Source organism: Barbus barbus (assembly GCF_936440315.1).
Source record: "Barbus barbus genome assembly, chromosome: 5".
Classification (NCBI taxonomy): Eukaryota; Metazoa; Chordata; class Actinopteri; order Cypriniformes; family Cyprinidae; genus Barbus; species Barbus barbus.
Window position 1 is genome coordinate 32947631 of NC_136733.1, and position 26186 is coordinate 32973816.

General features: G+C 36.8%; 1 protein-coding gene across 1 annotated transcript in view; it reads left to right on the top strand.

Annotated features, from left to right (window-relative positions):
* Positions 1-480: 480 nt before the first annotated feature.
* Positions 481-26186, top strand: part of LOC306869705 (netrin receptor UNC5D-like) — a gene marked incomplete at its 5' end in the record, with an annotated part of 145546 nt that continues 119840 nt past the window's right edge. Inside the window, one exon of the mRNA XM_079416582.1 lies at positions 481-589. Within this exon, the coding sequence (XP_079272708.1) occupies positions 481-589 (109 nt within the window). The remainder of the gene's footprint in view (positions 590-26186) is intronic.

Genomic DNA, 26186 nt, shown 5'->3' on the forward strand with positions numbered 1-26186 from the left:
GAGGAAATCCAGCTGCCAAGGTCTTTAAGCATTAAACATTTTTTTACTGAAGTAAACTTCTCTTTTCTTTCTTCTTTTTTGACATTGTAACAATATTTCTCCCTATTAGATTCCAGACGCACTTCAGAAGCTTCATCAAAATTCAATCATATGACCACGCGATATCTTCCCAGTGTAAGTGAGCTCACGAATATTCCCACCTGACTGGTGCTGATGCTTGCGGTGAACGTGACTCCGCCCAGCACGATGCGCCATTGGCTGGTTCTACTAGTGAGCGAGCGGTACCTGCAAGTGTGTGTGCACATGAACAAGGCTCTGAAGCAGAACACAAGCCGGCGCGGTGTCTGAAGTTCGGCGCACAGGAACGATGTCTGTTCAGCTTTCGCAAAGATGTCAGAGCATTAAAGTTAGAGGGACCGTTAAAGCAAAAAACAAGGAACTGTCACAACATTATAAAAACGGACGAATTTAAGCCCTAATATGACTGAGAGAAACAGAATAGAAATGGGAAGTACTGTGAAGGGACGTCGGCGCTTTTTGGGGATCATCTTGGCTCTCGCGCTCTGTGCAACCCTCGCCCGCTGTCGAGGTAAGAGCTGAACGTGGGAAAATATGATGTGTGATATTTACAGTATTATTTGCGTACTAAATATCCTGCTGGCATTAGTTCAACTTTTATTCTGGATAGAGAATCTTACGAGACCTGTTTGCTTTGCCAACGCGCTCTTGCACGCGGTAGAGTTAAGCGTTTATCTAAACGACTGACACTGACAGCGCAGTTAAAAAAAAAATGATAAGAAGAGCTGGCGTTCATTAAGAGTTTCAATATAAAGTAAATATTCAACAGGCGACCATATATTTGAGTACCTCTCTGGTACTAATGGCATTATTGTGACACTTAAATTCACTAAATGCAGCTCTGTTATTAAGCCTTGTACTGACATGAGTTGTGAGCGCATACAGTGGGGCAAATAAGTATTTGATACATTGTCGATTTTTCAAGTTTTCCCACTTACAAAGAATGGAGAGATCTGCCATTTTCATCGTAGGTACACCTCAACTGTGAGAGACAGAATATAAAATAAATAAAAAAAAATCCAGAAAATCACATTGTATGATTTTTGAATAATTAATTTCCATTTTATTGCATGAAATAAGTATTTGATCACCTACCAACCAGCAAGAATTCTGGCTCTCACAGACCTGTTAGTTTGTCTTTAAGAAGCCGTCCTATCCTCCACTCATTACCTGTATTAATTGCACCTGTTTGAACTCGTAAAGACACCCGTTCACACACTCAATCAATCAAACCCCAACCTCTCCACTATGGGCAAGACCAAAGAGCTGTCTAAGGACACTAGGGACAAAATTGTAGACCTGCACAAGGCTGGGATGGGCTACAGGACAATAGGCAAACAGCTTGGTGAGAAGGCAACAACTGTTGGCGCAATTATTAGAAAATTGAAGAAATTCAAGATGACTGTCAATCTCCCTCGGACTGGGGCTCCATGCAAGATCTCGCCTCGTGGAGCATCAATGATCCTGAGAAAGGTGAGGGATCAGCCTAGAACTACACGGGAGGACCTGGTCAATGACCCGAAGAGAGCTGGGATCACAGTCTCAACGGTTACCATTAGTAACACACTACACCGTCATGGATTAAAATCCTGCAGCGCGCGCAAGGTCCCCCTGCTCAAGCCAGCACATGTCCAGGCCCGTCTGAAGTTTGCCAAAGACCATTTGGATGATCCAGAAGAGGCATGGGAGAAGGTCATTTGGTCAGATAAGACCAAAATATAACTTTTTGGTATAAATTCCACTCGCCATGGAGGAAGAAGGATGAGTACAATCCCAAGAACACCACCCCAACCGTGAAGCATGGGGGTGGAAACATCATGCTTTGCAGGTGCTTTTCTGCAAAGGGGACAGGACGACTGCACCGTATTGAGGGGAGGATGGATGGGGCCATGTATCGCAAGATTTTGGGCAACAACCTCCTTCCCTCAGTAAGAGCTTTGAAGATGGGTCGTGGCTGGGTCTTCCAGCATGACAATGACCCCAAACACACAACAAGGGCAACTAAGGAGTGGCTCCGTAAGAAGCATTTCAAGGTCCTGGAGTGGCCTAGCCAGTCTCCAGACCTGAACCCAATAGAAAATCTATAGAGGGAGCTGAAACTCTGTGTTGCCCAACGACATCCCCAAAACCTGAAAGATCTGGAGAAGACCTGTATGGAGGAGTGGGCCAAAATCCCTGCTGCAGTGTGTGCAAACCTGGTCAAGAACTACAGGAAACGTCTGACCTCTGTAATTGTAAACAAAGGTTTCTGTACCAAATATTAAGTTCTATTTTTCTATTGTATCAAATACTTATTTCATGCAATAAATGAAAATTCATTATTCAAAAATCATACAGTGTGATTTTCTGGATTGTGTTTTAATATTCTGTCTCTCACAGTTGAGGTGTACCTACGATGAAAATTACAGATCTCTCCATTTTTTTTAAGTGTGAAAACTTGAAAAATCTGCAGTGTATCAAATACTTATTTGCCCCACTATATGTAGCCGAATTGAGTCAAACAACTTAAGATAGCATGTAGTGAAATGCAGTGTTCAGCAGTATTGTTCTGCTGACTTTTTTTACATAGGCTACTGTACGCTTGACTTGGATTAAAGTGAAGCTGATAGACTGTCAGGCGATGTGATGCAGTTACAGTGATTTAAAAGTTTTGTATTTTATTTATAGACAAAATAACAACTACAATAATAACAGTGAGTAATAATATGTATTAGAAAATATGATGGGGAAGTTTAAGTAAAGTATTTGTATTGTCAATGGTGTAGCTGCATGTTACATGTTTTATATTTTCATAGATAATAGAAAAACATTTATTATTATTATTGCAGGGTCCTATGTTGATAGAAAAATATTTTAATAAAATGTCAGTGTCAATTTCTATATGAAATATAGATCAAATATTGATCTTTGTGAGTGCAATCTTATTTTAAAAATGTATTTTTAAAATGATCCAGTTGTCACGAAAGACTACAGATGCCTTAAGCTTGCGTAAGATGTACAGAAGGTCAGCTTTTAAGCCACGACAGCTTGTTATTTTTGTCTGAGATGTCTTCAAGCTTGCCGGATTTTGCTTTTCAGAGATCAATGTGGATGAACATATCTTCACAATGAGTGCAACTCACGTGAAAGGTCAGGAACTGAGACCTCTTACGTGCTACACTGCTCTCAGCAAACCCAATGGGGCTTATGTGAAACTTTAAAAGTGTTCTCAATGCATCCAGTCAAGCGTGGATGCCCCGTGGATCGTGCATAACTGCACGCGATGGTTAGCTTTCTTTTTTCCCACGCAGAAGGTGGCACAGACTGTCTAGACATGAGTAAATTAAAGTTTAAAAACAAGCTAAAATGCAACTCCGTAGATAATTTTTTAATTATTAGTTGGCGGAGGTGCATTAATTCATTCTAACAATTGAAAAGGTAGCTATATTTCCAATGGTTTCTCATTCTCACACATGCATATACCTCAGCAAAGATATGAAGATCTGTGATATGACAATGCGTGGCCTTTATCAAATTAATTTCAGCTAGATCTCTCTGCAGATGACCCTCATTAGAAGTCACTTACACTTAAAAATATGGCAGAAATATGACTGCGCTTTTACTGTAATTTTCTAATTTATGAAGTATATTTACATGCATTTTAAAAGTTCAATTTCAGTTAGACTAAAATAATTCATTTATATAAATGTCACGTAAATCCTTTAGTTCAACTGAAATCATACCAGTCTGTTTTTTGTAATGAACCTAATTAATGTGGTTATTGCTCACATATATTACATATAATAAGTTAGTCGGACTACAGTTGGCACTTGATCCTTAAGACAGACAATGTTAATTCAGGTGTTCAAGTATTTGATTGTGCATTGTATATAATAATTATGTATACTTGGGCAGATGGATAAAGAAAAACTCACTGCAGCTTGATTAGAACTGTGCGTGTAAACTGTGCGTGTTTTTTTGCCTTGTGCTAAAGGATTTAGATTGAATTTAAATGATTGCACACATATACAATGCAGTTTTAGCAGCAACAATCTAATTTTAGCAGTGAAATTGTCTAGCCGCCAAACTCCACCAGTAGACCGCTCAATGAGAGAAAGCAGCCAGTCTGGAAGCGACAGAGGTTCTGTGTATTTTCCTCGCAGTTATAAAAATCCATCACCAGCTCGGGTCTGCTAACAGTGTGCCAATGCAGTACTGCTCACTGCTCAAATTTACATTTAAATGAAACCAAATGACTGAACACTATAGATGAAAGTCAGTAAAAAAGCACCACCTTCTTGTTTTTTTGCGAAAGTACTATTCTCTACCTGAAACTGTTATTAGGCCCTAATGGGATCTGTGTTGGTAAATAAGGAAATTACATGATTGATCCTTGTTTTTGTGAGAGGAAAAACTATTTTCATATAGGGCCTTCAGAGATGGAATAAATCTGGTAAGAGAAAGTACCTAGAGAGTGTAACCTTGAGCATTATTAACTCATAGCTACACTTATGAGTGTGCAGAAAAATAATACAAGCTTGCTGTGACTGCTTTCGCTATGCTCTTCTTCAGAGCTGTGTGTAAATATTTATTTTTTGGATGGTGAAGAGGGACTTTAACTTCATTAGTCTAAAGTAGAAGTAACGTGGGCTGATCCACCATCAGGCTTTTTTTCTGGTTTTCATCACCTCCTCTTCGGAATGATCAGTGCAGTGCCTAGCCTCATCGTTTAATCATGTGAAGTCAGTAAATGTGTTTGCATGGTATAAACATAGACATACAGTATCTTCCAAAGATATAGAAATAACGTTAAATTTTCAGCGTTGTTGTCATTCAAATCGCCTTTACTCTAGATATACAAGCTTATGTTTGAAGATGCAAGATAATATCTGGGCTCAGCAGAAGCTTTCACACATTCTGCAACATTTGCAAGATCACTTCCGATAGCATCTGAACATGTGAAATATTATGTATTAGTCATTATTGTTAAATAATCGAAAGCATTGTAATCTGAAAAAAATGTCCATTGTCGCCATCATTGCATGATTTATTTGGTACTAATATACACTGAACAAAATTATAAATGCAACACTTTTGTTTTTGCCCCCATTTTTCAAGAGCTGAACTCAAAGATCTAAGACGTTTTCTATGTACACAAAAGGCCTATTTCTCTCAAATATTGTTCACAAATCTGTCTAAATCTGTGTTAGTGAGCACTTCTCCTTTGCCGAGATAATCCATCCGCCTCACAGGTATGGCATATCAAGATGCTGATTGGACAGCATGATTATTGCACAGGTGTGCCTTAGGCTGACCACAATAAAAGGCCACTCTAAAATGTATACCCACTTTTTGTCAACACAGTCAAACATTCATTAAAATGTAAAAAAATCAAGCAACCGTACAGAGACCCAGCTGAAGAGGTGGTCTCGGTCCGCTTCCAAACAAACTCTGGCACGGTTGAATGGATGACCTTAAGCACACATGTGGTTTTGTTTACAGTTTCTGGTTCACTTGCAAAAAGGGCAGTGTGAAATCAAACTGCACCAAATCAAATCAAGTGAACTAGCGGGCTTTCCTGGTGTGAATATACCCATAGTTTTAGAATATTTTAAATCCTAAACCAAGATATGTTAACACCATCTTCCAATTTCTGAGGAAATTATTTAAAATATTTAGATCATTTTATTCTCCTGAAGCAGGTTCTAGCATCAATAGAAAAACAAAATGGCTACTACATGAACTCCATTTGTTTTGTGAAAGAAATGCCAAATTTGCCTACACCGTCAGATGTCACCACCGTAAGATTTTTTCTGACGGTGATTTGTCTGGTGGTGGTGACAGGCCAATAATGGAGTTGACATTCAACGTGAAGTCATCATATTTTTGTGGTTTTTAATTATATTAAATATAAAATAGTGTTTTTTTCCCTATAATGTATAAATACTAAATATATGACATGCCAGCATATATTGCTTTTGTGGATTGATAGTCATCACTTCTAATCAAAACCTTTTGGTCAAGGCAACAATAAAAAAGCCATTGGAAAATTCTATCGGCCTTTTGTTGAAGGAACTTAGGTAGTTCTAAGTTGCAGGTTGTTCTACATAATTACATCATCCCTGCATCACTCAATTATTGATGCTTTTCAAGATTTGGTCCCACTTTATATTGTGTCCCTAATACCTGTGTACTTACACAGTAACTAGATGCGTATGCAGTATATAACCACAGTGTAAGTACACGTTGATACATAGTATCTACAGCTCTAATGTTTGTGTAACTACACATATGTAACAACCCACTGAATGGTATGTGTAAGTACAAATGTGTAACAGGACTAATAGCACTTTTTGATAAATTGTTACACTTTATATTAATTCCTATGGATTTACCATGTGTAGGATATCAGAGACTGAATCAGACAAATTTAAGATGCGATCAGACCATTGAAACATGAGGAGCTGGAATTCCCAAGGAAACAGGACAATGTCATAAATTAGATTCTGGCACCACTAGTCTGAAGCAAGCAAACTAACCAACTCTTTCACAGAACAGCTTACAACCTTGAGACAAAAGAACACTTATTGATAATTCTAGTTCAGGAAGGAGACTGTCAAATTTGGGGCAAATAATCAAGACTGATTGTCAAAGAGATGGCCATCACATGTTCCACGATGAATTCACAAGCTTCCTTAGACTGACTTCTCCCCACACATAGAAGACAAAGAACCCGACTGTCTGCTTCCATATGCACCTAAAAACATCTTAAAAGACTTTCATTTTCAATTTTTAATGAAACTAATCATTTCTATGCATAACTGCATATTATGTATATAACCCACACATTTGCCTAACCTTGTTTTAATCACCCATTGTGTATGTCTTGCTTTTAATAAGTATTGAATAGCTTAAGCCTTAAAGGGTAATATTCATGTTTGGTATGTATGAGTTTGAAAAATCATGCTTTAAATGTTTCTTCCAATCAATTCTTTGTCAAATGCATCATAGTCTTGTTATAGAAATCATGTTCAAAAGTATACTCCGCAAGAGCCTGTAATGTTCGGACCTCTGACTGAACAGATAAAATGTTGATTTATTAGTGGGGTGGAGAAACAAAGCAATACCTCGAGCAAGGACAGTATCTAATTGGTCAAGACGTCCAGATGGTGACGGTCTGAAAGCCGAGTTTAAAAACTCAGGACACCATCAAATTTTCTCTTGGTCACCCTTCTCCTTTTCTTCTCTTTTGCCACCGCGTTTTGACGCTGCTCTTTGAGCGTGCTCTGGCCCACGTGCCAGCTGCTACCATAATGAGAAGAAAACAACCTAGTCTCGTTACATCCTTTTATTCTTATTCTTTTACTTTAGTTTCTTTTCTTTCCATGGAGTTTCGTGTTCTAATGTAAGTTTGCTGCAAAGTTCAGCTCCGACTTCACCCGCTTCAAACTTCAACCAGACCAACTCTGCATCCTCAGCCAACGCGCAAGACCTCACTTCAAAGACTATTGAACTTCCAGCATAATCAGACACTTTGGGGAACCCCCTTTCTGCAACGAAGACGACAAAAGGGATTCCCTTAGCAAAGCAAACAAGTACCTCCAGGTTCTAACTGAATATATTAGTTTATGTCTTAGGTTTATATAAATAAAACCTTATTTATATTGAAAAGAGAAGTATCTTGTGTTTTGTGCTCACAAGTTAATGTCTTAAACTGCCGATCTTGTTACTGTGCTATTAAATAGTGTTTTCACTATATTTTGGATTTTAATATTCAGTGCAGAGTTTGTTATACGGTTCGTTCAGTGAATCGCCGTAACAGTGAGTCTGTTCAAATCCCTAGAAAATCAAAAATGATTCCCTTTGAGCTAAATTAAACTATTTCTTTAAATTACATATTAATATTACGTTTTTATTACATTACACATATAATTACTTTGATGTTGCATAGCAGCGGCCAGTAAGTTAGGCTTTACTTATAAATTGTGACCCTGGACCACAAAACCAGTCTTAAGTCGCTGGGGTATATTTGTAGCAATAGCCAAAAATGCATAGTATGGGTAAAAAAAAAAAAAAAAAATTTATGCCAAAAATCATTAGGATATTAAGTAAAGATCATGTTCCATGAATATATTTAGTAAATTTCTAACCGTAAATATATCAAAACTTAATGTTTGATTAGTAATATGCATTGCTAAGAACTTAGTTCGGACAACTTTAAAGGTGAGTTTCTCAGTATTTTGATTTTTGTTTTTTTGCAACCTCGGATTCCAGATTTTCAAATAGTTGTATCTCGGCCAAATATTGTCTGATCCTGACAAACCATACAACAAGCTTTCAGATGATGTATAAATCTCAATTTTGAAAAATTGACACTTAAGACTGGTTTTGTGCTCCAGGGTCACAATTATGGTTGGTGTCCAGAATGTTACACTTTATATTAAGTGGGCAGTTCCTGAGGAGTTACCATATACGTACACTGGTATTACAGTGGTGCACCAACTCCACCAACTCGAGATCCAACTCCCACTTTACATATCCCTAAACCTACCCGTTTCCACCCCCTGGATCAAATTGTTCCAATTACTCTTATACACACCATTGTTACAAAATGTAGTTATATAATTCCTGTTACACGAGTACTTAATGAAGTGAAAGAAGTGTTGTTGCCAATGTCCTGTTACTCATTTGTACTTACACATACTATTTTGAGGGTTGTTACATGTGTAGTTACAGAAATATTACAGCTGTAGATACTATGCACCAATGTGTACTTACACTGTGGTTACATACTACATACACCTCTAGTTACTTAGTAAGTACACATGTATTAGGGACACAATAAAAAGTGGGACCCAAGATTTTGATGCCATAAAAAAAAAAGGTAAAAGAGAAAGGAAACACACTGTTTTGTAACAGTGACTGATGCACGTTAACTTAAACCACCTGCAAGGACAAGTGTTTGGTTTACAGGTGGTGAGTTGTTTAAGCAAACTTGCTGGGGAAAAAACCTCATTTATATGCATAGAAACAAAACTAAATACCATTAATTATTGGCATCCTTGAAAGTGATTTCACTCTTGCTTGAGTTTGATTTACTATATACAAAATGTGTTAGTTTTAACTGTTGCATTGTAGTTCCCTGAATTATGTAATGTGTGTTCATTTGTATCATACCTCCATAATGCTTAGACCTTGTGTGTTTCTGGTTCAGGAACCACTTCCATGCCAGTGTTGTTTACAGATGGCACAGACCAAATTAGCTTTTTATAAGCCGGTTTTATGATAGAGTCCCTATTGCCCAGGCAGTTGTTAGGTTTATAGGATTTATCTATGTCTGCTCTGCAAGAATATCATTCTCTGTCCTCCAGTAAATTGTTTTATCCACACATATTAAAGTGAACCATGAGATATTCAAAGTGTTCTTCCTCTCATTTACAGATTTATTTACTGCTATATGCAGTAGTACAGTTTGCAGGCCTTCCCAAAGCATTAGAAATGCAGTGTTGTAATTCGAGTGCAGTTTTGTCTCTGTATGGAAGCCATAAACCATTTTTTCTGTAATCTAGAAATAGAAATGGAGTGGTTACATTTCAGACTTTTTGGATAGTAAGTTATGTGTAGTATCGCTGTTTCATGATTATATAGGAGTGAGGGAGATCAAAAGAAGCAATACGTGTGGGGGAAGAAACCAAACTTTGATCATCTCTGGTGGCATTTATTGATTTTTTTTTTCTTTCAGCTTGACTACCTTCTAGATTATGCACACATATTTTCTCCGATCTGCTTTGAGTGGTGTAAAATCACTGTTTTTTTTTTGAGTGCCTCGAGCCATTTTTGCTCTCTCTTTTCTGTGCTTTCCAAGTTTCGATCATATGTGCCCTTTTCTTTTATTCCAGTGCCTAAGTTTTTCTGAGCCCAACCTACAGTGGGCTCCACCCGCCTCTCACTGACACTAATTTCTTCTTATCCATCCCAGGAGGATGCTCGGCAGCTTTTTTGTTGATTTAACCTGCACCTACACTAAGGGTCATGTTAATTCTGGTGCTTTTGATGCTGCATTTAGGAGTCATAGAACCAGTAGAGGACAAAAGAGTTCAGGAATATTTTGTAATCATTTCACAATGCCTTTGATACAGAAGAATTAAGTAGGTCATAAACATTATACTGCAATACTAAATTTTACGTAAAAAATTATGCAGAACATTTTTTGTTCAAACATGGAATTAGTTCTACAATTCCTACATCTATAGTATTATATATATACTTTCACGTACAGTATTAGGTTTCAGCTTTTTCTTCTATTTTAGAACTGTTGATTATTCACATACCAGCCAGTGCACCAAATGATTCTCTGTTCAAGCCAGAAGTGTAATGTTCATTTAGAGGTTAATCTGCCTTTTAAATAATACGCAACTGATTAGGGACCCCATGGCAACACTTATTGAATTCTTTGACAGATTATTAAGCACTTTTGAATGCATTACGCTAAAATATTGGCAATGTTTCTATACTAACCCAAAGGTGACCAATATTAATGACTCTCAAGTTAAATTTGGAATATATATTTTATTCAGCATAGATATGTGTAGTCAAAATAGTCATGTTGATATTCATGAGGTAAAAGGGATATGCACATTAGCAAGGGTGACAGTGTACAAAACCTCACAAACCATTTAAGCACAGTGGTGTTGTAGACAACTCAAGCTCTTACCTTGAAACATACATTCACATCCATATATATATATATATATATATATATATATATATATATATAGAATAAGGGGTTAGAGCACTGGGTCAGCTGATGGGCCAGAAGAGATTTAGCTTACGCAGCAATGGGACAAGAGGAGAAAGCTGGATCAAATGGAAAACCCTCTCAAAACACTCTCACCTTGAAATGCTTTACAATATCACATTACACATTAGGTCAGTGCTAGAAATAACCTTTTTTTATTAAAGGCCAATATTTGATAACTCTATTTTTAGTGGCTTTTTTGCTTTTGTAAGGGCATATGTTTTTTTCCTTAAAAAAAAAACATAGTGTTATCAGACATTAAATATTAAATAATATCAGACATAAAAATGCTTAGGATGCTGTTTTCGGCTGCGGCCCAATTGGTCAGTGGCTTGACGGGAATCATTTTTGTTATCAGACAGACTGTCAAAGGCCAAATTTTGACAATATAGAAAACATTCAATGGAGCTTTATAGCTATTCAAGCCAATATTTTGTATTTCTCATACATTTCTGACCCTGCTTTATAGGAACAGCATTTCTGTTGCTTAATATTTCCCTTTAAATCAAAGCTATAGATTTAAAGTAAAGTTTCACTTGAGCAGTGAAGCTTTAATGAAATGCTTTTTCTTTTTCAGCTTATATTTTCTATGGTTAAAGGAATGCTAGCCTTGCGACATTTTATGAATTTAAGTAGTGGTTCATTATGGCAGTTCACCATATGTGCACATCTAGAAGCATGTTTTTTGGACTGCACACATGACTGAGGTTTACTGCATGGCATGCATACCTTGTCCTTCATTGTGTTCTTCATCTTCATAGGTGCAGCAGGCTTGTAGTGACTTAATGTCTCATGCACTCGGACGCGCGGATAAAAGCCATCTATCCCATCTGAATGATATCCTCCATTCCCATTTCCATACGACATGTATAATGCTTGTCCTTGTTGTGTATAAACTACCTACTATCCAAAGGGCAAATATCAAATTAGGAAATACTATTAAAATCACACCTGAGCTTCTTGAATGTAACTGGCTCTAGGTCAGAGAGGTATTTTAAAACTGTCCTTCTATTGTGGTTAGAATGTCTTATGGTCAGGACTCGGGGACTGTTCGCATGAATATAGAGCTGGCAAAAATGGCAGCACTAATGGCTGTGACATTTTACCAGGGAAACACAAGCCACTACATCAACTGAATGGGGCGTACATGTCTAACGGTGTAATTTGTTTGTGTAAATATATCAATGAGTGGGCAGGCGAATATGAATTTTGAATGAACTGTAATTAATGGAAACACATTGATTGTTCATCCAGGGTTCAAATAATTAATGAGGTACTTTGAAATATTTATGCAGCCTAAATTAAGTGCTTCACTGAAAGCAGTCATGCTGAAAAGTAAACTGCATCCCATCTACTAAATATTAAACAAAACATCAATCTGTAAGCTTGCTTTTCATCAGCGAGGGGTGCTGGACAATATCAGAGCCAAATCAAAGTAATTATGTTCACCACTAGAGAGAACAGCAGTGCTTTGTCATTAGATTATTATGATGTGTCTGAGGTCAAAGGTCGTAAAGATTTCAAAGTCTGAGGCAACATATTCATGACATAAAATAGGTTTGGTGTTATTGTCACATGTAATTGCAGGACAAAAGGTATGATTTTCAACACATTTTCCTAAAAGTTTTATTGAATATGAAATATTTGGACCCTTCACATCTTGTATCTGCAGTACTTTGGTTATGACTGAAAGCCTATAATTCAGTGCCACTGCTAGATTGCTAAAATTGCATGCCTGTAATTTAGCAGATGTCACTTAAAAACTAAATCGCTCTGTCAGATGAGGTACAGTACAGGGTCTGTCAACTTAACAGTGATTATTATATCCAGGCCTATTTTGAGATGCATCTTCTCTGAAAACTATCACATTATCATTTAAACAAAAAAAGAAAAAAGAATTCACTGGCTTTTCATTTTTATGAAAATATTTGTAATAGTCTAACTTTATTTTTTAGATAAGTTGAAGCAGTTAGAATGTTTATGCCTTTTTTTTTTTTTTGTAAATGGATAATTATGCCCAAATGTCCTTGCATCATTTTGCAGTCTGCTGGTTTTAAAAGTGTGAGTGATCGTACCTTTTACATCATCTAATTCTTAGTGTTGTGTAGCTGAACACTCTTTAGAGTACTGCCAGATAGCATAAGATCACCAGTCATTTGTGGCACTTGAGGCAGCTCAATCCATTTGTGCTCATGGGTTTGAATCCGCACATGAGTTTGGTAGTTATGGTTGTGGCTCTGATTTCATTCGGATCAGTAGAGGGAAAGGCACAGAAAGCAGGGAGGAAGTTAGCTGGGTTTCATTTGGTCTGTGATAAATTTCCAGCAGTAGTATTACAGACTCTTTAGACATAGTAGGGTGTGGATATAGGAATAAATACAAACTGCTCTCTTGGGTGGGGTGTAGTGTGTTTTTACTCTCTAAAATAGGGTTATCTGGAATTTTTTTTCTTGTCTTTTCTTGTTGAATAAGGTTCTATAGAAAATTATAGATCTCTCTCTCTCTCTCTCTCTCTCTCTCTCTATATATATATTTATATATATATATATATATATATATAATAGAAAAATATAGAAAATGTATCAGAAATAGCAAAATTAATTAAAAAAATTAAAACTAGCTAAAAAATTACTAAGCTACCCACAAAAGGGTCACCTGACACTATCACGAATCCAAGCACAAGTAAAATTATTTGCTAAAAATCCCTTAATAAATACTGGGTTATGATTGAGTTCAAGAACTGTTTAAAGAACATACAACATTTAGGAATTGCTTGCATTACATAGTTTAACAAAAAATCAGATATCTAAAAATATCTGCATTTCAGGCAAGACCGTTTTATCAGAAAAATCCATAACAATGCTTTGGGTTGTCTGGCATTGTGGCATATTTTGATAAATGACATTTTCTATTTGCTTCAGCAGCCCTGGTATTAGACTTTGATAAATGTTACTTTCCTTGGTTTGTCTTCAGTAAAAGGCCTTTCTTAAAGGCCACCTTTGTCATCATCACCGCTTCCTTTTGATGAGCAGAAACTTGCCACAGTTATAGGGATTTAAAAAAATACAGAGACATAAATGTCAGGGCAGGATTCACACGCACTGCTAGAATTAACTTCTTTCGCTGATCTAAGACTGGCTTCAAGTCCTAAACTTCTCATGGTTAATTTTTAGATAATCTTAAAAGAACAATCAACAATGATATTGGCACATCCCATATCTTTAGCAAAGGTACCTGTGACTTGATGTGTCTTTGGTCTAAGGACAGCAACACTGAGTTGTAATTACCTGCTGAAATCGGAGAGGGTTGAAGCCCAAAGCAAATGTGCAACAAAATAAGATTTTGATCTTGGACTGAGAGGCAGACCGGTTGAGAAGTAATAAGAAGGCGTGATATCACAGGGGAGGACAAAGTGCAGTGATTACATTTATCTCTATTGGTCTGCTACAGGGTTGCTGAAGGAGAACAATCCCTGAGCACTCTATGTAGCAAGGCTACAGGCTTGCTCTGTTTTTATGCAAGGCATATTGGAAAACAGTCTTCTTTGCAACAGTCCCAACGATTTGAGCCAAATTTGTTTCTATTTAGATCAGGTTAGATCATGTAGACATCTTTGGATCACTGACTTTTTTTCTTCAGTTTCTCAGGTCATTAACGCCTTGTTTTGATGCAGTGTAAAATTTAACTTTTGTCTTCCTCTGTGTTCTGGGCCTTTTTGTTTTGCTCTGCTGTTTTGAATTCAAGCACACATCTTGTGTGAAACACCTTCTAAGTGTTCTAAGTCAAAATGAAACCATCAACCCGTTCGTCATGTGTTTCTGACAGGGCACCGCTCTCTGTAATCCTCACTGATGTTTCAAACACAGCATGTGTCTTCACTTCTTCGCAGTGTTACAAGGGAAGTATACTGTCAGGGTTATTTGAGCTTAAGAAATGTAGTGAAAGTTCATAAGGTTCCAGAGTATATTGGTATCTTAAAGGGATATTCAACCAAAATGACACTTCAACCTATGACACTTAAAAAACTACCAAAAGACATTGTGAGGATAATCTGTATGTAAGTCTTTTGAAGAGACATGAACAGATTCAATATATGCTTGTATTCATTATTCGTTTGTTTGATGATAACAATTTTGGATGAACAATCTGTTTCAGTGTTACTAATATGCATACTTGCGATTACTGTATGTGCTGGTAATTTCAGTCCTCTAATTTATTCTATAAATTCAGATATTTAGTCCAACAGCTCTCAAAGTTTTCACAACGAAGTAGCTTTCCAATTTCTTTTAACCCATTTTTAAGATTTCTCATTAGAAATTTTATATTGTAAACCAGATGTCTGAATCAGCAAGGCAATGATCTTAATTCAGTAATAGTCTTTTCTTTTGTCTAATGTTTCTAATTTGTTCATCTTCATTAATAATTTTCCTCTCAGATTTTATTATAATGGGCTTGAGTGTTTCATTCTGATTCTGCATCTCTTCAGCACATTTTCATGCAGATGTGGCTCTGGGAGGCAACATGACAGTCAAACAAGATGGATACTGCTCCATTATCAGTGGCCAATTTTTCTGGCACCACATCCCACGGGATTGTGCCGACGTGATGCTTATTAATCGTACATGTATAATTTCTAATAAAAAGCCTTTAGCACAGTGCCGCCTTTGCGCTCCTGAACACTGTCTGCACTGGCAAGTCACATTAGCATGCCAGTCCACTTGAGTGAATGAGAGGTATTGCTAATGCACCTTGCAAGCCTTTTTGGGACCAAAATCCACTTTTTGGATTGGAAATTGGTCTGAATGATTTTTAGATAATTTAGAGGGAGTGAGATGAGGGTGGTGTTATTACATTAATGACAAAATGGTGCTGTGGTCCCTCTTAGTATGACATTTACATGCCTTTTGGAGTTTTTTTTTTTTTAAAGCATGCTATGTTTTTTTAAAAAATTAGCTCATTTAGTGGATAAAAGTGTCAAATTTCTCAGTTTAAACAATTGTTATGTTCTCTATGTTCTACTGTGAATAAAATGTTGGCTCATGTGATTTGAAAGTCTTTTAGTTTTCATTTTATCCCAACATTTCCGGAATTCGGGTTGTAATATAACAATAATTTATTTATTAGGCTTAAAATGTTAGCTTTCTTCTTGGCATTTTCCTCAATACTTTTACTGAGAGCAGAGGTGGCTCAAAATTTTTTTATCCATCCATTCCTAGTCAGCATTTTCAGATATGGGGCCCAATTAATGGGGGGATAGATAAATTATATTTAGACTCCTGTGAGGTTTTTGAGTCTGATCACATTAATACTGCTTCTCAGTCAGAGTTTTGGCAAGAAACATTCTGGAATCTTAGTCAATTCTTATCCCTGGAGCTCTGAAACACTGCAGTTTGAGCCTCAAAATGTACTTTCTGTTCATGTTAGACTGCTATGCTTATCTGCGATAATGATCTGCATATAAAAGCGGGATGTCCTACCTGAGCTAATGGCATCAGTTTTCAATAAGTATGTTAAATATTGGAAATGCGATTACCCATGCATGACAATGCTTTCTAAAATCTAGCTGCACAGTGTGTTTACATTGCACTTGAAAATGGCACAAACACTATGAGATCAGATTAGGGTATGTTTGTTTAGGGCTGCACAATTAATTGAAATAAATCCAAAAGCATGATAAAGCTTAGTGTGATTATCAAACAGCAAAGGCTGTTTGATAATCAAATGAATATATGTGATGTGTGTTTCAGAGTGAAATGCAGCACTGTGTTCAGTAAATTTTACTCCATCTCTTAATCTGATTTTAGTTTGGGCTGTTTTAATATGCATTTGGGAGCACAATATGCACCAATTATCATCCCATACTTGTAATGAGAAGCGCTTGTCAATAAAAAAAGAAGCTTTAGGGGCTTTCTGCAGTTTTCTCTTGAAATAAAAGTTTGATGTTTGGTTTAATGTTTAAAAATGAAGACACCGATAAATATTAGTACTGTAATGCAATATTACAGTAATAAAAAAAACAACACAGAATTGATTTCTCTTTCGTGTCTCCTTGCACTTGAATGGATACAGACACACAAAATTGCTTGCATGTCAGAAATTCATCTGACCATACGATTGCCAGTCGGGAGAGGCTAATCACCTCTCATTAACCCCCTGAACACTGCAAGTCAAAAGATGCCTGACAAAGCTGAAATTTGGCCCGACTCAAAAAAATAAAAAAATAAAAAGAGTCGTATGGCTCAGAAATCACCTCAAAATAAGCCAAAAATCGCTCAGTGTATGCCTGGCTTTATAAACACATGCAAATGATCAACTATGATCTGTTTCAACCCTACAAGCAAATGAACAATGCGAATCAAGGAAGGGATTTTATTTCACTATTCAAGGTAGTCTTTTGGGCAGAGCGTGATGAATTTTGTTAGCCCAAAAATACTGGCCATATAATGGTATCAGAGGTTGCGTTAACCGGAATTTTTTTTTTATCAGTGACAGAAAAATCTTAAGGCTGTCCGTCACTTTGACAGAAAACACTGAGGGTGATCTATTGTAATTTGTAACTGTAAATCCCACCCCTGTCCAGTCGGTAGCGAGTGCTCTCGAGTTCGGCAGCAGAGCACGGGTCATCAACTCCAGAACAAAAATAATACTGTCACAAGTCTTTTGTTATGTGTTTGATATACACACAGGTGAGTCCCCACTTGTAAAACAAAGAGATGATCAGTTCACGTGCGCTGCCGCTTTGCTTCGCTTGATCTGAGGTGTCTACAGCGATCTATCACACCACATTAAAGAGCGCCAAAATTGTATTTATGAATTTCCTAATAAAATGGAAAGAATTTGAAATCTGAGACTGTTTTTTTTTTTAATGGAAGGCGCACTATATGTAGGCTACTGTTCATTTATCAACTGAAAACAGAATCGACTGGGAGTTAGGAATCGATATCGGTTCATAAAAATGAGAATCTATTTAAAACTGAGAAATCGTTTTTTTGTTTTACCCAGTCCTAGCATATTTTGTTGTTTTTAGGTGCCTCCACTGTGACTGCGGTGTTGAACATGAAAAGTCTCTCTTCATGTTTTCTCATCATAAATAAATAAATGCATAAGCCTATAAGCTTGTCCTGTAGGTTCATTATGAAAAATTAAAATGAGAACAAAAATACAAGCAATTAAATGTGCTATTATAATTAAAATATGAAAATTAAAATGATGGGTAATAGATTATGATAAAGCAAATTTGCGTATGCAAATATATCCGCATAGCAGAGTGTTACTTAAAAGTTATACACACCTAAGACTGATAAAGAAACATGCATAAATGAGAAAATAAAGAGTGTGATGTACTTCTCAGAACAAATAAAAAATTTGCAATATATGACAGTGGTTATTTTTCTAAACAGCACTGAAAATGCTTTATCAACAGAGCTACAGAGACAGATTAAGGCATGATGCAGATAAAGAAATTAACCCTTGGGGCACAATTAGAGTTTTTAATTTCTTTCACCAGGGTGTCACTTTTAAAATAAATTTTAAGCATACTGCATAAATGGCATTCATAATCTCTTAATTTAGCATCTGTGTTATGGACCTAACTGCTTTCAGTGACTACTGATAAGAATGGAGTACAAAGCAGCATTGATGCTAAAAGATATAATGAAATCATCAAAAGCTACTTCAAATTGGCATCTTTTTCATACCAGTTGAACTATCTTGAATCTTAAAAGACAAAGCCAGTCTGTTTTTTTTCTTTTTACTTCATCGCTTTTTAGGTAATTGCCAGCCAAAAGCAAGAACCTAGAAAATGACTAATGCAATACTTCTTATGATGTACTGTACATGTTGTAAATGGTGCCAGGGAAGCTTAAGAGTAGACTGTGTAGAAAGCTTTTCTTTATGATTTTTGTTTCATTGCAGATCATCATGCTAATCAATGGCAACAGCTGTTTCACCTCCCCTAGAATAATTCTCATTGACACATCATAATCCAATCCATTCTCACCAAACCTTTACTCTTCGTAATGCGCTTTACGCTGCATGTGTGCAATGCTGCCGCAGTATATGCCCAAATCTCTCCCATAGGTTTCATCGCATCCCCCTAATCATTATAGATTTTCTGTTACTGGCTCAAAAACAGATGGTAGAACCCCAAAGCCTGCGAGTGCCAGCGAGACTACAGTATTTCTGAATTTGAATCACTTTAGCCTGTTAGGGGACTGTGTTTGAAGCAATGTAAATTAGATTTCCTTTTGCCTTTTCCCTGATGTAGTTAAGCATTGCCTATGCTCCTATTATTGAATACTAATTCCACATATCTTATCTGGAAAAAGTGCTCAATTGTCCTAAAGGGATTACAGCGTGGTGATTTTGTAGCAGCATCATATTCATTTGTTTTTATTTCACGTCATGCTTAAAACGCTTAGAGCATTATAAGCATTTTTTTTCTCTAATTGCTGCTTGCATAAGACTGCTAGCCTGGTTTGATTGATTAGTTTGTGGTCTCACACTTTCCTTGTGGTTTTATAAGCCATCTGTTCCATCAAGCTAGAGGGCATTTCCAATTGTATTTCTTATTCAAACACTGCACGTCAAGGTTTACATAACGAGAATAGTGTTTTGTGTAGTTGTGAATCTATGAACTCAATTGAAAGCGAACCGTAATAACTGCAAGCCCAGCCACCATTTTCACACAGCACAAATTAATTTCACTTTTTATTTCTTTACATGTTTATTTTCACATTTAGATTATATTTTTCTCCATTTTGTGTCCTTTATTGAGCTGAAGTGGATGATGTCTGGGGCCTTGACACTCTGACAATGAGAGTGAAGCTGTTAGTGTCAGTAGAGGCCCTTAGTGGAGTGGCTTTAAGGCAGTAGAGACACTATTTGTCTCAGGATGCGAGAGGAGGGCTGCCATGCCATAACACAAGGTCAGACATTGTGCTGAGTGATGGAGGACACAAGTAGCGAAGGCGGCCATAAGTCCTGCCTCTTCCATTTAGTATGGCCCCAATGGATGGGGTCATTCAGAGTTTTACACCGACCCTCCAGCTGCAGCATAGCTGAAGTCAAGCCAAAGGTTTGACTTTCACATCCTTTAAACTTTTTGAACTCAAGCACCTATGCCCATTCTCGATTTTGTAGTGCCATTGCCAAACTCATGTTCTACGATCCAAATTTGGCACTACGACTTGTATTTGCTGCCTGTCTTTTTATAGTTTTAGCCATAAAATCTTGGGTTGATTACGATCATAAAACACACGCAGCAATTTTTTTTGTGTGTGTGATTTTAAGTTAATATTTTTAATGTTGGCCCTGTTGGATTCTGTGAAATGACTTTGATTTATCATCAGGATTTACTGGAGACATTTACCCCACAGTATGTATTTCATTACTCCTTTATGGAGCAGACTAACACAGGGCTCTCAAGTTATAGCAAAAGTTTGGAGTGAGATTACATCTGTTAGGGGAGGGGCCACTCAAAGGGGAGGAGCAACTCAAACTCTGGGGAAGTCGTGGCCTAATGGTTAGAGAGTCGGACTCGTAATCCAAAGGTTGCGGGTTCGAGTCTCGGGCCGGCAGAGATTGTAGGTGGGGGGAGTGAATGTCCAGCGCTCTCTCCACCCTCAATACCACGACTGAGGTGCCCTTGAGCAAGGCACCGAACCCCCAACTGCTCCCCGGGCGCCGCAGCATAAATGGCTGCCCACTGCTCTGGGTGTGTGTTCATGGTGTGTGTGTGTGTGTTCACTGCTGTGTGTGTGCACGTTGGATGGGTTAAATTCCGAGTATGGGTCACCATACTTGGCAGTATGTCACTTCACTTCACTTAATATTTGCAGCACCCAATTCTCTTAAGTTTTTGCCAGAAGTTCAATTTTACCTACTGATAAAAGACAGAGAAATTCATCCAAATAAATAAATAGATTTATGTATTTTAAAAATACAATTGTATCAAAAGTAAAAAGAATTTTGCCCCAAACGAGCCAACTGAACAGCAGTACTCAATGTACATAGTGTACATACAGTAGAATTGCAGAACCGTCGTGATACTGTAGATAATAGCGTTCCATCCAGAGCCAAACTGTTCCTAGTTTTGGATTTGTTTAAACCCACCATGGAGAACACTCTCTCTCTGCATTCGAGTAGGGAAGCCACTGTGCTTTTAATTGGAGCCCCCTACCTGTCATCATTTTTAAATATATAAAACAAATAATTTTATTTGGATGAATTTGTCTGCCTTTTATCAGAGTTACCAGCTGTTATAACATCTCTAGTACTTTCCTTAATTCTGGTAACAAAAGCTAAATTAAAGCTTTTGACTGCATCAATAATAATTTAGCTCAAATTTGGCTATATTGCCCAACATCAACTCGCTCTATCTTTTCACAGGCAAGTGATTTCGTCCAGGAATCGTAAAATCAAAATGCTAAAAAAATGAAGGGGTTACACGGCATTCATCGGATCTTGCTCTTCCAAGTTTACACAACGTGTGCACGCGCATCCATGTTCCTTCGTAACGAACGCGCTTGTAGTGGGATTGCGTAATTTACACGGAAACAACATTCTCATTTCTGATTGGCTGGTACGTTTCATTTAACTCTGTATAACTCGAGACAGCTATGAGACTCAGCAGTGAGCTTCCTATTAATTATATTAATTGTATATAGCGGGCCAAGTTATCCCTTTTCAGCGTGAGAAATACAAGGTGTTGTGAGAGAGTGTGTGAAATGGTTGAAATGCGTGCATCTCATGGTGAATGTGTGAGACTTGGAGAGCCCTGCTAACATATTATTGCTTTGCTTCTGTGCATATTTATATTGTAGTATCTAGGGATATCACGATACCAAAAATCTAGTAGTTGGTACCGATACCACTAAAAGTACATGATACTCGATACTCAATACTCGATACCAAGTTGATACCATGGGGGAAAAAAATAGCAATACCAGAAACAAAACCACAACAACAACAAAAAAGTAGAACATTACAAAAACACAACATTAGTAGCACTTGGCCATGAAATAATACACACAGACACACACTCACTCGTGCACGCACACACACACATACACATACACACAGTTATGTGTGTGCTTGATAATGCGCAGCACTCGTGCTTTCAGAGTTGCACACTCTCATTTAAATCACACAATCATATTCATATATTGTCGCCATCTTCCATGTGTAGTTCTTTTGTGTGCTTGTAGGCTTTTTTCTTCTTCTTTACTCTTTTGAGGACCGACTGAAACACTGGCATTTTGCTGTGCCTGCCCCCGTCAGTTCTGGAAGAATCGCTGCCTCCCTAGTCGCTACCCTCGGTACCATCGGCACTTACGGTACTGAAGTCCACAAGGCTCCCTATGAAGCTTTCCAATTTCCATAAGCAAGCTTTAGACTCATGGAAGCTAATCTTTAAACACAATTTTTCCCCTCATATTATTTGGAATAATCAGTATGTTTTATCAGCTCGGAAATCTGTTTTCTTCCCTGATTGGTTCTCCAAGGGCATTGTGTTTATATCAGATTTGATAAGCAACAGTGGTGATTTTTATGCTTATGTTGATTTTCTTAATAAATATGGGATAAATGCTTCAAAACGGGACTATACTCTGCTTACAAATTCCATTCCTCCTAAGTTGCTATTTTTAATTAAGACTTATAAAATGTATTGCAGTCTTTGTTTAATTATCCCTCGATTATGTATTCAAGGGGTTAATATTATGGATAATAAGTGTACAAACAAATTTTTGAGAAACTTTATTACTGCTAATAATGCTTCATCTTTTAAAGCTTATAGAAAGTGGTTGGCACTTTATCCAAATGTTAATTTTCAGAAAGTATGGACAGTGCCAAACAAATGTTTGTTGAACAATAAAATAAAAGAAGTTCATTTTAAAATTATCCATCATTATTACCCCTGCAACAAATATTTAAGTAAATTTATACAAAATCTTTCTCCACTCTGCTCTTTTTGCCAAGAAGAGGAAGAATCTCTTTCACATTTATTCTATTTCTGTCCCTATACTAAACAATTTTGGCTTCAAATTTCAGCATCGTTATTTTTTGTATTCTTTCGACTGTGTAACATTTCTGCAGTTAAGGTTCTCTTTCATTCGGTGGTTTCTGACAGTAGGGAGCTAGAGGATGCCCTGGATTTTATTTGTATGATGGGAAAATTCCACATTCACAAAGCGCGATGCCTTAACTTTAAACCTAATTGTACAATTTTCTCTTCTGATCTACTTTTGGTTTACTCATCTCTTCAAAGAATCTCCTCTAATAAAAAAGCCTTAAAAACATCCAATATTATAAAAAAATTGATAAATAAGTTGTAATTTTTATGGTTGTAAAATGTTTGTATAACTGTGTATGACTGAATATTTATGATTTTTTTATTTTTAGTTTATTTATTTTTTCATTGTATCCCCCATATGTTCACATGTATTTATATTCTCATGTTCATGTTCTAATGTTTATCTGTTTATCTCTGATAGTGTCATAATAAAAAAAAAAAAAAAAAAAAAACTTACGGTACTGAAGAAAAACAAGTACCGGCAGGATTTTAAAATGTAAATACTGACTTGGTACCTTTGTATTGGTTCTCGTGACATCTCTAGTACTATCTAGGGGTGTAACGGTACACATATTCATACCAAAATTTTCATTACGGGCTTTCGGTTTGGTAAGCATGTGTACCGAACAAACACGGCATTATTTTAACAACTGCATGAGTGAAACTTAATTGGAAACTTCCAATTTTATATATTGTTACTTTTGATAAGAAACAAAGTCTCATCTTTTATTTTTCCCCCATTTTATTCAGTAAATTCAAACAATAAATGCAGTTTTGATGCTCTTTGATGTGGCATGACAGATCGCTGTATAATCGACTCAGTTCAAACAGCAACGCGGAGCTTGAGTGAGCGTGATCATCCCTTCCTCTTTACTACTAGTTTTAATGTGAAAAAAAACATGAATGAACATCTCATGTCTCACATAATTGCGAAAAGAAGTCAATGAAACAACTTGTAAACAAAATGTCATGTAGCATTTCATTTAACACAGGCAAGTCATCAATGTCCATATATCAACAACAAATAGAAATTTTATATTTTAGAAGTTAATTTAAAAACTGCACTATGTTCAATTTACATGTTTGCATACATTTTTTTTTAGTTGAGTGTTGATTATTATATTTAAAAAAAAATACTAATTAAATTTAACTTTGCTCTCTGTTGTTAATTGTGTAATCTTATAGTATTGTAAAAGGGCTCCCTATAGTTTAGAGCATAAACTGAGGTAGATTTTTTAAAATATATGAATTTGCTATAATTGAATTGATTTAAAGAAAGATCAATTTGTTCAGTAAACCACTGTTTAACAAAAAAAGCAATAATGTTTAATTTTCCCCCCTGCTGTACATATATATCCACCATGACATGACATCAAAACCGAGGTATACGTCCCGAACCACCATGTTTGTGTACCATTACACCCCTAGTAGCAGGTGTGTGGACTCGAGTCACATGACTTGAGACTTGACTCGGACTAGAGTCCCAAATTTGATGACTTGCAACTCGACTTGACATAGTTAAAGAAGACTTGAGACTCGACTTAGACTTTGACAGCAATGATTCGAGACTTGACTTGGACTTGAGCCCTGTGACTCGGAAAGACTTTATGATCAGATCAGCATCGTTATCACCCTAGACGGGTGCAGCATGCTTGCGCTTGACTGGCAAAAACCAGACATACAATATATGCTAGTATAAATTAATGGAGTAATAGCATAACTTACGACAAAAGAAAATTACATGATTCGTCTAGTAGCAATCTCCGCTCGTGAAAAGCACTGCCCTGTCCGTTTGATTACCACCGAGCAGACACACGAGAGGTGGTGCTCGCCTCATCATCACTGTGACCGCTGCTGTTAAATGCTAAACATATTCCTCACTTCTTTTGTTTGTCCGACACCGAGGCGCACCATGAGTGACGGAGGGACCCTCGCAGCTCTGCCAACTCGATGTGCTTTAATTTCCATTTTTATTGGTAAACACCTCTCCAAGACCTTTTTTTTGTCAGATCTCCACTGTTTTTCTTCAATCAGTTGCATATTTTAATTGCATGTGCATTTTATTTTATTTAAACCTCCATTAAGTCTAAAAAGTTAATCCATATTCAAGATTTAAATCTGAGTTTAAAGTTATGGTGCAAATATTAGGTTACTTAAATCCAGGATCAAAATGATGGGTTAAAATGTAAACCTGCTTATTTTTAAAGGATTAAAGTTGGTTGCAAAATAATTATTAGAAAAACCTTGATTTAAGCTAGATTTAAAATTAATCATTGCAAAAAACGTTTTGAAGAAGTGTTTCTTTCACAAAATGATTTGTGAATTGTAGTCTATATATAACTATAAAATATACGAAATTTTTCTCCCTCTTCACCAGGCACTCATTTCACTTTTATTTATTTCGGGATAAATGATTGAATTCACGTGTGGTAAATCAGTCTGTATAGCACATAGACCTTAAATTTAGCGTTCGACTATGCATATTATAAACTTAACATTTAACGTACAACATTTTGTCTTTGTTACTCTTAGTTATAAAGAATGGTAGCATTTTTGAATGACTGCATGTCTTCATGAGTTTGTCTGCATCCATATTGCAGGTTTCCTCTCACATGTAAAGTTTGGTAGCAGTTATTTCTTCTAGTTCTTTCAAAGCAGTTCTTTCTGCGTTACTGCTCACGTGTTTTAAGCATCAGATGATCTTAAGCATATTGAGTGTTTTTGCAGATTTTTTTTCATATGTGGTAGTGTGTCCACTTAGGTTATCCTTGAACTCTATTTTACTTTTAGTGGAAGTGGGATTTATCCCCTGACCGAGTCTCTCGCCAATTTTACCTGATGTGCCCTAAGAGGTTCAGATTTTGAAGAGCCCCATTTACTATTGTGTGCAACTTTTCAGTGGTGGCCTGAGGAACTGTCAGGTCTCTTATCAGCCAAAGGAGAGCTGAATCCCATTACAGCCGTCAGTCAGGCAGACACAAAATCCATTACGTGATCAGAGAGATCAATTGCTAAAGGTTACATTTTTGATGTCTGCATTTAAAGTAGCTGAGGGGATGATGGATGTTTTTCAGCTCCTCAGGTTTCCAGGAAGCTGCCTGAAATTCCCTCTCAGGTTTAACCAGCGTCGATACAGAAACCATGCAGCCGTAATGCGACAGAAAAACAGAATGCCTCGGGTGAGGAGGAAGTCTGGTTAAGAGTAGACAATTCAAATGATCAGTAAGAACCAACTGAACTAAAACAGTTACAGTAGAA